Genomic DNA, 13417 nt, shown 5'->3' on the forward strand with positions numbered 1-13417 from the left:
AAATGTCTATTCAAGTACTTAGCCCATTTTTTAAAAATCTGGTTATTAGGTTTTTTTCTTTTCTTTCTTTCTTTTTTTTTTTTTTTTTTTTGCTATTGAGTTATAGGAGTTGCTTCTGTATTTTGGAGATTAACTCCTTATCAGATATATGGTTTGCAAATATTTTCTCCTATTCTATAAGTTGCCTTTTCACTCTGTTGACTGTTTCATTTGCTGTACAGAAGCTTTTCAGTATAATATGGTTCTGCTTGTCTATTTTTGCTTTTGTTGCCTGTGCTTTTGGTATAATATCCAGGAAATCATGATCAAGATCAAAGTCAAGAAGCTTTTCCTCTGTTTTCCTTTAAGAGTTTTATAGTTTTGGGTCTTATGTTTACAAGGGTACTTCAAAAAGTTCATAGAAAGATTCATACTACCTTTCAAATCTTTTTTTCTGTGAACTTTTTGAACTACTTTTATATATCCTTAATTCATTTTGAGTTGATTTTTTGTGTATGATTTAAGATGTGTCCACTTTTATTCTCTCAGATATAGATATCTGGTTTTTCCAAGCCATTTGTTGAAGACTGTTCTTTCCCCATTGTTTATGCTTGGCACCCTTGTTGAAGATCAGTTCACTGTGTATCATGGGTTCATTTTGGGCTTTCTATTCTATTACATTGGTCTATGTCTATCTTTATGCCTTTACCATACTGTTTTAATTATTGTATCTTTTTCATGTATTTTGAAATAAGGAAGTGTGAGGCCTTCAGTGTTGTTCTTTCTCAAGGTTTGGGATCTTTTTAGAGTTCCATATGAATTTTAGGATTGTTTTTTCTTTAAAAAATGTCATTGGGACTTTGATGGGGATAGCACTGAATCTGTAGAGTGCCTGGGTAATATTGACATTTTAACAATATTAAGTTTTTTCGATTCATACATACAAGATGTCTTTCCACTTGTTCATGTCTTGAAAGAAGGCCATTTATAACTGATGAACTAGGCTCAGGATGATACTGCCTTTTACTTATTGTTTATTTTACCATAATTTTGCTATTAACAAATGTTCTAGCTGGTACTACTTTGTTCTGAAGTCATAGCCTGCACATTTGTTTGAATCAGAAATTTTGCAAATTTATGACAAGGATAACTAGATAAATGTGGGTGGATCAATCACATCATAGAAAAAGAACTGAACATACATGGTGGTTTAGTATCTTCCGTACAAAGGAAATTATTATGTGTGGTCCCCCATTTTCCTCTTTGACATTTATGTCATTACTTATAGCCCAACCTATTTTCAGCTGAATCTATGCACCATAAAAATGTCGGTTGAGATAATATATTACAGTAAAAACTTGGTTGTTGGGCATTTAGCCAAATGGAAATTGCGGTCACAAGTTGAAGGGAGCTTTTATATCTTTAAGAAAACTTGAAGTTCAAAGAAAGTTTTTGTGGAGAACTGTAATTGGTAAGTTAACAAACAGGGGAAACTCCACATTGAAGTTAGTGCTCAGTAGCAAATTATAGTAAAACCTGTATTTACGGTTGCTCAGACAAGACCAGGCAGGCAAGTTACAGGAAGGAAAAGAGTCCGACACATCAGGTGCAATGCACACATTATCTCTGTGCATAAGAGTAGCTCACAAGCATCTGGAAAAGACAGCATCACTCCATTCCCTATATTCTCATGGTGCTCTATATTTTTAGCATTTATACTTATCATATTAGATATACATAATGTGTGTATGTGCTTGTGTATATTTGTATTGTTAATAGAAGTAATGTAACTTGTATATGATATTTTTTTATAGAGAAATGAAAATCAGCCATAGTTTTATCTCCATAAATCTACTACTGCATTGTATGATCTTCTGGTACTTTTTCTTGTATATTTTTATCTATATATTTGTACTCTACCACCTCTATACACACGCACAAAATTTGGTGTGACATTTTTCTCTTCTTTGTAAAGAAAATGAAATTTTATTAGTATTCTTTTTTTCATTCTAGGGTGTTGTTGCAGAGTGATTGGGAGGGAGGGAGAGGGGAAAGGGGAAGGAAATGGGATGGAAGAAGGAGGGAGGAGGAGGGGTGGGATTGAGGACTGTGGCAACCCCACATTCCCACAGAGGAGAACAGGGGGCTTCCAGCCATGGCTTGATCATTGCTGGGCTGGGTGCAGATGTCAGGTGGGTGTGCAAAAGCCCTCGCCTCCTACCATCCCAGCTTGGGAACCCAGGGCCCTTCTTGCTGCAGCTTGGTGGTCGTAGCTGGGCTGGTTGCGCATGTTGGGGGGGGTGTAGCCAAGGCCCAAGATCCCCCGCCACTCTGGCTCGGGAGAGCCTGGGGCACTTCCTGCAGTGGCTTGGTGGTCACTGCTGAGCTGGCTGCAGGTATGGGGGGGCGTGGCTGAGGCCCTCATCCCCCACACTTGGGATAGGTTGTGGGTATTGGGGGCATTGCTGAGGCCCCCAGCCCTCCCTCCTTTCTGTCTTGGTATCCCAAGCAACTTCTGGTCCTTCTATGCGTTATAGGTATTCTTTGGTGAAGTGAGACCTTTACAGGACCAGCCCGTGGCTCACTTGGGAGAGTGTGTTGCTGATAACACCAAGGCCATGGGTTCAGGTCCCTATATAGGGATGGCCGGTTAGCTCACTGGCTGAGCATGGTGCTTATAACACCAAGCCAAGGGTTAAGATCCCCTTACCAGTCATCTTTAAAAAAAAATGAGACCAGGCCGGCCCATGGCTCACTCGGTAGAGTGCGGTGCTGATAACACCAAGGCCGTGGGTTCGGATCCTATATAGGGATGGCTGGTTTGCTCACTGGCTGAGCGTGGTGCTGACAACACCAAGCCAAGGGTTGAGATCCCCTTACCGGTCATCTTTATTAAAAAAAAAAAAAAAAAAAAAAATGAGACCTTTACTAGTTAATATGAAACTTTGTCTCTGGTTGCAGGTACCTTGTTTTTTCTTTCAGTTGTGTTGGGTTATTTGCTGCTTCCACCATTTAAACTCTGCACTGGAATTAATTTGTTGTCCTTTGCTTAGTTCTAAAATAGGGGAACTTCCTGTGGGGACCAGTACTTGAGCTCTGTGGTTTATCTAAATTGCTGCTTTGCTGCTGATTTCCTAGGGAAGGCTTTTCATGCAGCTCAGGTTTTGATGGTTGACTTTATAGGTACTTCTGGCTCTGGAGAGATCTGAAACCCTGGTCTGGGCCTGAGTCTTTTCAGCAAACTGCACCCCATGCAATTCTATATTCCTGACCAGTCTCCACTGAGTGGTCCTTTACTGATGGGGTGCAGATCAGCTTTCCTAGCTGTGCCTCAGTGTTCTCCCAGTGGGCCTGTCTCCCCCACCGCCTGTGCTGCAAACACTTCCCATGGGACGGGCCATGCACCAGTCCCTTGTGATGACTCACTGGCTTCTGAATGGTTCCTTCAGTTGTTGTGATTCCTCGCTCCTATGTGAGTCCATGGGAACCCTATTAGTGTTCTTGCTGCCCTGGCAGTCACCAAGGGCTTCTTCTTCCCTGCTGCCTACAAGCAGCTCCATCTGAAAGGTACAGCTGTGGCTTTTTCTGGCTTCTGCTTTGTGCACTCAGCAGCTCCAGCCTGGACGCAGCTGGGGCTCGATACAGTACAAGCGATTTTTGTTTCTCTCATTGTGGCTTCTCCTGCCCTCATGCACTCTGTAGGTCTCTCCTCCTCTTCCCCTGAGCTCTGGTGGCTCCAGCTTGGCTGTAGTTGCGTTTTTAGAGTTGTAAATTGGTTGATTTGTGGGAGAGAGTAATGCTGGAGACTGTCTATTCTGCCATCTTGACCGGAAGTCCTGGTGTGATATTTTTCTATACTTGTTTCTCAGTACTTTACTAATGCTTGTTAATGAGATAATCGTCAACACTATCCTCAAGGGATCCTCAAGGGTCTAGTGTGGACCACTGTGAACAAGTAACTCAGAATGATTACCAGCGTGCTGAGCATTATGAAAGGGAAGATACAGAGTGATGGGAGTGAGGCTGGGCTCACTTAGTCTAGGGGGCTTAGGGAAGGCCCCTCTGAGAAAGTGCATCACTTAGGATGCTTTCAGCTTCAAGTAATAGATTTGAAGTAAAAACTAAAACTGGTTTAGACAATAAGCAATTTGTTATCTCTAATCACAGGAAGCTTAGAGGAGGCGGGTTACTGCAGCCCCTGGAGTGAATCATATCTGACCCAGCTTCTCCAGAATTCTCTTGGCTTTTCTCTCCCTGGTCACAAAATGTTTACAGCAGTTCCAAGTCTCATATCCTGACACAATGATGTCCAGAAGCAGCAAAGGGAGAGTTTTTATTTGTTTTGTTTTGTTTTTTCATGTGTCTCTTTTAAAAAGTGATAACCCTTTCCCAAAAGACCCATCAGGAGACTTGGATTCTTGTCTGTTGGGCCACGGTTGGGTCATATGCATATTTCTAATCTGTCATTGGGGGGAGAGTGGAATTACATTGAGGCTTAGCGGAACCAAGACTGGAGTGACTGTCTATGTCTGACACACATTGTCATCCAATATTTGAATAAAACCAGAATTCTATTAGCTAGGTAGAAGGGGGGCACTCCATCAATAGAATACTAAGTAAATTATGGTACATCCATACAGCAAAACCCTAATCACTGTTTAAAAAGAAGATCTATATATTATCTTGATAGAGCGTTAGTTTCAGAATATATTAACTGAAGGAATAAAGGTACAGAACGTTGTGTATAGGATGCTCCTATTTGTATGAAACCAGAAATTTTTAAAATGCTTTTTCATATGCTGGTATTTGCAGAAGATACTTCTGGAAGGACGTAAGAAACTTTACAGTATTTGCTCTGGGGGTTGCACCTGGATAATACAGAGATTTATATATATATACATATATATATATATTTTTTTTTTGTCTTTTTCATGACTGGTAAGGGGATCGCAACCCTCGGCATGGCGTGGTCTGTGCCACGCTCAGCCATTGAACTAACTGGCCGTCCCTATATAGGATCCGCACCCGCGGCCTCGGGCGCTACAAGCATCGCACTCTCCCGAGTGAACCACGGGCCTGCCCCAGAGATTTATAATTTACTGTATATCCTTTTGTACTATTTGAGTTTTCCCCTATTACCATGTATCTGTAATTTATTTTTATATTTATTGATTAGAAATAACTATCTGTATAGCGAAACAAAGTAGAGAGACATGTAAATAAAAATGTCTGAATACTTCCTATTTATATAACGCTTTATGCTTGTAAAAATACTCATCTAGTCTAATTCATTCAACTTTTTACACAGTTTTTATTTTAGAATGTACTTACAACATATGTCCGCACAACACTTGTGCACAAATATTCATAGCAATATTATTCATAAGAGTCAAAAAGTAGAAACAACCTAAATGTCCATCAACTGCTGAATGGATGAACAAAATGAGGTATATACATACAATGAAATATTATTCATCAGTGAAAAGAAATGAAGTACTCATACATGGTACAATATGGATGAATCTTAAAAACATTATGCTAAGTGAAAGAAGCCAATTACTAAAGACCCACATACTGTATGATTCCACTTATATGAAATGTCCTGAACAGGTGAATCTATGGAGACAGAAAGTAGATTAGTGGTTGCCTGGGACTGGGAAGGTTGAAGGGAAACGAGGATTGTCTGCTAAAAGGCACAGGGTTTCTTTTTGGGGTGGTGTACATTCTGTGAATATACTAAATACCATTGAATTGTGTACTTTAAAGGGGTCAAGTGTATGGTATATGAATACATCTCAATAAAACTATTTTTTAAGAAGAACCTACATGTTTTTCCCTACAACTGCTGGAAGAATTTCTAGGAACATTGATTCATTTTCTTTGTGAACACGGCAGAATAATACACTTATCAATATCTTTGTTCTGTTTTGAAAATTGGGTACTCCCCTGGCAAGTTTTTTCTCTACTCTTTTATGTATTTATAGACTTTCATACTTAATCCTTTTTACAAAAAGCCTACCATGGTATTTTTTATTTCTTCTGCTTTCATTGTGTTGCTGTTGAAAAATATGGTTCTTGTTCCTTTTCTCTCTCTCTCTGAAATATTTAATAATTATCTTTCTCAAAGTGTTTTAAATTTTCACAGCAATATATCTTGTGTATACAGTTTTTAAAATTCATTTTATTGGGTCTTTGGTAAGCATTTTAATCTAAAGCATTACTATTTCCTTTCAGCTCTGAAAATTTTTTGTGTGAGTAATTTTTCTTCCCACTGTTTGTATTAGCATTTGGGGATTCCAACTAGTTGCATGCAGAGTCAATTAGACTAATTTTCTGTTTTCTCAATCAAAATTCCTCATGTGAACCACAGAATCAGAAAATGATTTCAATGACTGTCTTCTCACATCTTCCAAGGATGGTCTTAACCAGTACCATTCTAGATACATGGGAGAGGAATTAGTAGATAATGTGCTATGAATGTCTTACTTAGGACAGAGGTCAGCATACTTTTTCTCAAAGGGCCAGATAGTAAATATTTTAGGTGTTGTGGTACAGGAGGCAAAATTGAGGCTACTGTGTAGGTACTCATATATTCATTTAAAACATATCCATACAAAAAATCTAAAAGGCATTTTTATCTTTTGAGCCATAAAAAAAGGAGGTGGCTGGCTGGATTTGGCCCTCAAGCCATAGTTTGCCCAACCTGTTTTAGGGAATTAGGGGTTAATTCTTTCACTGAATCTGTTCAGAAAATCCTCTTTTTAATTTTCTCTCTTATTTTCCTTCAACTTAACTTTTTGTTCTACATTTTGGGAGATTTCCACAAATTTACTTTAAACTGCTTCTGTTTGAATTCAACAGCCATTTTTAGTTTCAACACCTCTTCTTTATGCTCTGCTTGTTCCCTTTTTATAATATCCTGTTTTTGTTTTATAGATGCAAGACTTTCCTAAAACTTGTAAGTATTTATATACTTACAGTTTTTAAAAGTGTTTTTTTCTTTGTTTCCTGAATTATGTCTTTTTCCTTTGGGGTCAGTTTTTCTGTTTTGTATGTCTGTGATCTCTGGTAATCTAGTTATATACTTAACAGTGATAAAATAGAAAATCCTTCTATTGCTTCTTAACAATTACATGTTACATTTTTAGTTACCTTAAAACTGATGCTTACATTTTGTTAAATCTCTACATGAAATTACACACAAAAAGAAAATCCCTAATAATGCTTGTGTGTGTGTGTGTGTGTGTGTTCCATCTAGAGGTTAAGATGGTATATGAGACATTCTCCCATTAGGGACAATTGCTCCCTTTCCTTCAACACTGTGTTCTTTGGATGGTTTCTGAATTCCTCTGCCTTCCTTCATCACATCCATCCTTGCTTCATCTGTCTGCTAAGGAATTGTTGAAATTGCTCATCTGTTGATGGCCCTCTCATATTATCTTTGCTATAATGGTTTTCTGTCTTTTTCAAACTCCTTTCCTATAATTTAAGTAGAATCTCAGGAGGGAGGGAATAAATATTTGTGTTCAGGTTACCATTTCGAGTTAATATTCTCACTACACATTTTTTATTATATTTTTGCATTTATTGTATGCCTCTGATATTTTTTTCAATGTAAATAAGTTTTTTATGGTGTTTATAATTCAGTAGGGAGACATCACAAATACCTGTAAGTGTTGTAATAAAGTAGTACTTTGAAAACAGAAGAGTAGGAGTCAACGGGGAGAGAAGGCTTTAAGGAGATGTTGACATTTGAGCTGAGGCTTGAATGAAGGGTTGAATTTGGACATGTAGAGTGAAGAAGTTGTTGCAAGTAGAGAGACCTTAACATGTACAGAAGTACAGATCAGAAAATGCAGTAAGCAGTGAGTACTGAGTATCTAGTTTGGTTTGAGCATAGGGTATATGTGTATTTGGGTTGACAGGGGGACAATAGAAGGAGACAAGGCCGGAAAGGCAAATTGGACTCAGCTCATGAGGGATTATTCCATGTTCAGGTGTTTGGATTTTATTATTTAGACCATTGGGAACAGCTTTTGAGTAGGGCAGTAAATATGGTCTAAACTGTCTTTTAGGTAAGTCACTTCAGATAACGTAGGAAATATAGATTAAGATAGTCAAGGTAGAGTATCTGTTAAGAAGCTATTAATTACAGCCTGAATCATGACAGCAGGTTATCTGTTTTCTTAGCAATATTCATTGAACATCTGCTAGGTACTTTGACAGACACTGATGCTTTTTAGTTTTTCCCTCAGAATGTTTGTAGAGCCCTTTTTCCCTCCTTACGCTCACTGGGGCTATCCTGGGCAAAGCTCTAATCACTTAATGTCTGAGTTACGAGAGCTGTAGTCACTGTGGACTCCAGGGTTTTTCTCCAGTCCAATCCATTTTGTGTACCACTGACAAAATAATATTTATACATGACCTAAATAAGGTCATTTCTCCTTTTAAAACTGTTTTTTTTCCTCTATCAATCACGTTTTAACTCCCTTTCTGTATTTCAATGGCCCAACCCAGCTCTACTCTAACCAAATTTTTCTTGCCACTCCCTAATTCAAAAATATTCTTGTCTGATCTCCTTAGAGCATGCTCATTCTGCCCCCAGGCCTTCTTTCCTCATGTGACCTCCCTGCTATGAATGTTCTCTACACTTTCTTACTTAAATTCTTCCCATCTTGGGCCAAGCCCATGGCGCACTCAGGAGAGTGCGGTGCTGGGAGCGCAGCAGCGCTCCCGCCGTGGGTTCGGATCCTATATGGGGATGACCGGTGCGCTCACAGCGCTCACTGGCTGAGCGTAGTGCGGCCAGTCTCAAAAAGGACAAAAAATAAAAAATAAAAAAAAAAAAAATAAATTCTTCCCATCTTTCAAGTCTCAGCTCAGTTTCATTTCCTCCCCAAAAGTTCTTCTACGTCTTCTTTGAAGAGATTATTGTCTTATAGCATTTTTCTATCCCCATGGTGTCTAGCCCTTGAGTGGGGCTTCTATCCTCAGGTGCTCCATGGTTACAATATGGCTGCAAGTGTGCCAGCTATCCTAACCAAATTCCAGGCAGGAAAGAGAAATGCAGTGGGCAAAAGTGACATCTCTTCCAGTTGAGTCAGTTCCCTTCAAAGAGCCCTCCCAGAGTTCCCATCCAGTGACTGGCACTAGGTTGGCCTCATAGGTGCCCCTAGGTTCAAGGGATGAATTTTCAGATAGACTTATTCAGCATCTCCATCTTGAACAATTCTGGAGGGCACCATTCGTGTAGACAAGAATACATAGAACAGAATGGAGTATTCGATATCTTGATCTGGTGTTGAAGACACCCTATACGTATATAAAAATTTGTTGTGATGTATAAAGATTAGTATACTTGGTACTATACTGAATGTACATACTGAATGTATATTACACTTCAATTTTAAAAAATTAATGGTCTTCTAAAGAGTTGTGCAGTATGGTAAGCCTGGGCATACAGCTATAGGTGAAATTAGGATACGTTCTCAAAAGGAAGGGAGACATCGAGTTAGGTATCTAAACACTTTGTCACACGTATAAGGCTTTTTTCTGAAGGCTGTCAGGACTTTTGACATCTACATCAAAGTTTTAAAATATTGTAATGTTCAATGTAATATATGTATTATAGGGGAAAAAATGAACATAAATGTGAGTATTTTTTATACATCATAACCTCCCGGTACAAAAAAAAAGTACTGAAGATTTTCTTTGTGTTTTATAGTAAGTAGATTTTTAACTTGATGTTGAAACATTTCAGCAAAAATGAAGGCATTGTCTTTGAAAAGTAAAATACTATGCATAATTTTTACTAGTGTGCCACAAAATCTAAACAGTAAGACTGAGTGTATACTTTTGGCTGCTTATGTGCTTTTTGTAGTAGAACAAATGATTTTCTTAAGTCAATACTAAGAGGATTCAGAATACTAGTTTCCATAAAATCAAAATCCACTTTTAGTTATTCTAAACTGAAAGATAAAAGTGAGTAAATAAAATTGATCATAAGAAGTTAAGATCTAGTGTAGATTTTTAAGTGTTTGCAAATATTTAAAGAAGCTTTTGAAATTTTATTTTTCTTCCTTTCTATTTTAGAAAAATATGAAAAACAACCAAATTCACTTTGTTGTTAAGGTAAAATGATTAGAAAATGGATGACACATGACTGGTTTGCCCTTGTATTAAATATTTCATGTAATTTAAAATTCATCATAAATAACAGGAATTACAAAATGGCACCATTTTCAAGCATTTATTTCTCAGTATCTGTGGATCAATGTTCACTTGATTTTAAAGAAAGGTTGCGTTTTTCTTATTTAGGTTCATCCTCAGCAGCACCGGCTTCTTTTTGAAGTGTTTGATGAAAATCGATTGGTAAGTTGTGAAATACGAAGCAAGGGTATGTTTCAGTAGACCAGCCAGGGGAAGTGGGTACGGAATCTGTGATTTGAGAGAGGATATGGGGTGGTTATGTAGACTATAGGCAAAATAGTAAGGGAAATACAAATTTTTTTTTTTTGCCTTCCTGGTGCTATCTCAACCTTTCCATTCTCCTCCCAAGCACCTGTCCTAATTGTCAACAGATTATAAGGTCTTACTCAAGGCCTGTCGTGACAGGAGGTGGCAGGGAAAACTGGCCCCTTTGTCTTGCTTCTCCTCCCACTCTCCCCTGACCCTGGTTAGTAGTCCAAGGCTCCCAGAGCCTTCACCCAGACTGTGTCTTCATTTGTGCCTGCTCACTCCAGTGGCTTTCATAGGGTTACCTGTGTCCAGTTATGGAATCCCATCCACTCTCTTATCCCCACTCTTCTGCAAAGGAAATTCGTCCTCTTTACACTGTTGAGGGAATGAGCAGAAAAAGGCCTCTACAGGATCGCCAGCTCTTGCAGAGGCAAAAAGCAGAGTCACACCTGACTTTATTTTTATAAAATGATAGTTCTGATTCCTGGTTTCCTAAAGACTATCTTGAAATCCTATAGTTTTCCTAATTTTGTCTCTTTAGGATCCAATCTCAAACCCTCTTCTTAGCATCTTACATTTACATCTTATATGTAAGATTTAAACATATAAGAACAGTGTTACGTATTCGAAGTTTATTGATTACTAAACACAAGCACCAAAAAAATTAGTTTGTTTCATTTTTTAGCTAACTCAGAAACTGGATTTTTTTTTTTTTAAAGAATCTGTTTTTAGTGTTAGACTACAGAACTGTTTTTTCCCCACAAGAGGTGATAATTATACTAGTAACTGAAGATATTGCCAACAAAATCTTTAATTACTATCATAAAAGGCAAAGGTACAGTTTTGCTGCCAAAGGAGACTCTTTGTTGCTGATTGCAATCTGATTTTTTAAGGCTGAGTGACAGATGTTGATGATTTGGTTATCAGATAAGTCAGTTGCAGAGCTTTTTGTTTTCTATTTGTGTTTTTGCTTTTTAAATAGAAGAGGAAATGTTTTCCTTTTCTTCCCCTCTGTCTCTATAGATCTGTTTTCCTTCTAGAGGGCACCTAATGAAATTTAGTATTGATATTTTGTTTTTAAATAATGAAATATACATACAAAAGAGTATATGTAATATTAATCTTTATTTGTAATATTAATCTTTATTTTAAATAATTAATAAATATTCACTTTTAGTAAGCTTAAGAACTAGAACATTCCCAAAATCTTTGAAACCCTCCTTGTATTTCTCCCCAGTAGCATTTCCTTTTCTTCCCCACAAGTAGTAGCCACTGTCCTCAGTTTTGTGTTTATTATTTCTTTGCTTTTAAAATGTTTTTTATCATGTATATATGTGTAACTGTAAAAAACATGTTGTTACCTTTTGCATATTTTTGAATTTATAAAAACAGTGTCTCTGAATGCATTCCTCTGACATGCTTGTTTGCTTAATGTTGTATTTGTGAGGATGATGACACATTTTCATGGATGCATAGTTTTGGGTCATCTGCAAATGTCATAATACCATAATTTGTGAATTTATTCTCCTTAATAGATATTAGCATTGTTTCCAGTTTTTTGGTATTACCAGTTGATAAACATTCCTGCTGTGTCTTCTTATGTACATGTCCAAGTGTATCTACAAGATACATGTTTTGGATTTGAATTGCTGTTTCATGGTATTACTGTGTTATTTTTCCTGTTGTTACTGATACTGATGTCAATTTCTGCCTGATTCTTGGCTGTATTGTTGGTGAACCATTCAAACTATTTTATTTGAGTTATTTGCATGTTGTCCACAAGGAGGGGCAGCTTGTAACTGCTTTCCACCGTGTTTAGTTTTCTAGACCTTTTTGTCAGTAACTTTAGTATGGTGTGACTCTTTCTTTATTGCCAAAATTAATGTTTGTCAAACACTGATTGTTGGTGCATTAACATTCCTTTAGTATTTATGCATACAGCACTATACAGTGTGTCCATGATGAACTGGGAGAAAAAAAGCATTGCATTTGATATTAACAATTGGGTATTTCTAGATTGATAAATATGACAAATAAAAAATTTAAAACTTTTGGGGCCGGCCTGGTGGCACACTGCTACAGTGCGCCGCTTGGGAAGTGCGGCGGCGCTCCCGCCGAGGGTTCGGATCCCACATGCAGACCGGTTCCCGCTCACTGGCTGAGCGAGGTGCAGGGAGCAACACCGAGGGTTGCGATCCCATTGCCGGTCCCGGGCCGGTACGGGTGCGACACTGAGGGTTGCGATCCGTTGCCGGTCATGAAAAAAAGACAAAAAGGAAAAAAAAAATTTTTTTTTAAGTTTTAACTAAAGGCAAGAATAATGCATGAATCAAAATAGCATAGATCCCCACACCAAGGAGTCAGAAGTTCTATAACAGTTCTGCTTCAGATATGGAATATTAGCTTATAACCCTAGACAAATCATTCAGTCTTTCGGAAAATATTTTCTTGTGTTTAAAAAATAGGCTGGGTAACAATATTTGCCCTGCCTATCTCACAAGTGTATTGTGACGATAAGTTTAGACAATGGCTATGTAAGTACTTAGAAAATTCTTCACCATGATACAAATAAAAAAGTATTATTTAACATTCTTGGACTCATGCATTTATAGCTCTTTGATACCATATTTTTCTATGTTAACTAAGATATAACATTAGATGCTTTGTTGTGCATGGGTAATTGAAGTATAGAGACCACCTGAAATGTTATAGAAACTATAACCATTGGTGGAGTAACAGACTTATTGTATAGCAACAAAGGACCTATGCCACTGTAAATATCACTCTGTGACATTTGTAAATGAGGATTACCCACATAGTGGAGGGTAATCTGCTTTACTCAAAGTCTACTGATTTTCATGTTAATCATGCCTAAAAAATAACTTCATAGAAACATCTAAAATAGTGTTTGACCAAACAACTGGGCATCATAGCCTGGTTAAGTGGACACATACAATTAAACATCACAGCAGACTTTGGC

General features: G+C 37.7%; 1 protein-coding gene across 1 annotated transcript in view; it reads left to right on the forward strand.

The window, feature by feature from the left end:
• Nucleotides 1-13417, forward strand: part of NEDD4 (neural precursor cell expressed, developmentally down-regulated 4, E3 ubiquitin protein ligase) — a 100169-nt gene that overhangs the window by 12511 nt on the left and 74241 nt on the right. Inside the window, exon 4 of the mRNA XM_008584180.1 lies at nt 10297-10350. Coding sequence (XP_008582402.1) covers nt 10297-10350 — 54 coding nt within the window. The remainder of the gene's footprint in view (nt 1-10296; nt 10351-13417) is intronic.

This window comes from Galeopterus variegatus, unplaced genomic scaffold, assembly GCF_000696425.1.
Source record: "Galeopterus variegatus unplaced genomic scaffold, G_variegatus-3.0.2 Scaffold3167, whole genome shotgun sequence".
Classification (NCBI taxonomy): domain Eukaryota; kingdom Metazoa; phylum Chordata; class Mammalia; order Dermoptera; family Cynocephalidae; genus Galeopterus; species Galeopterus variegatus.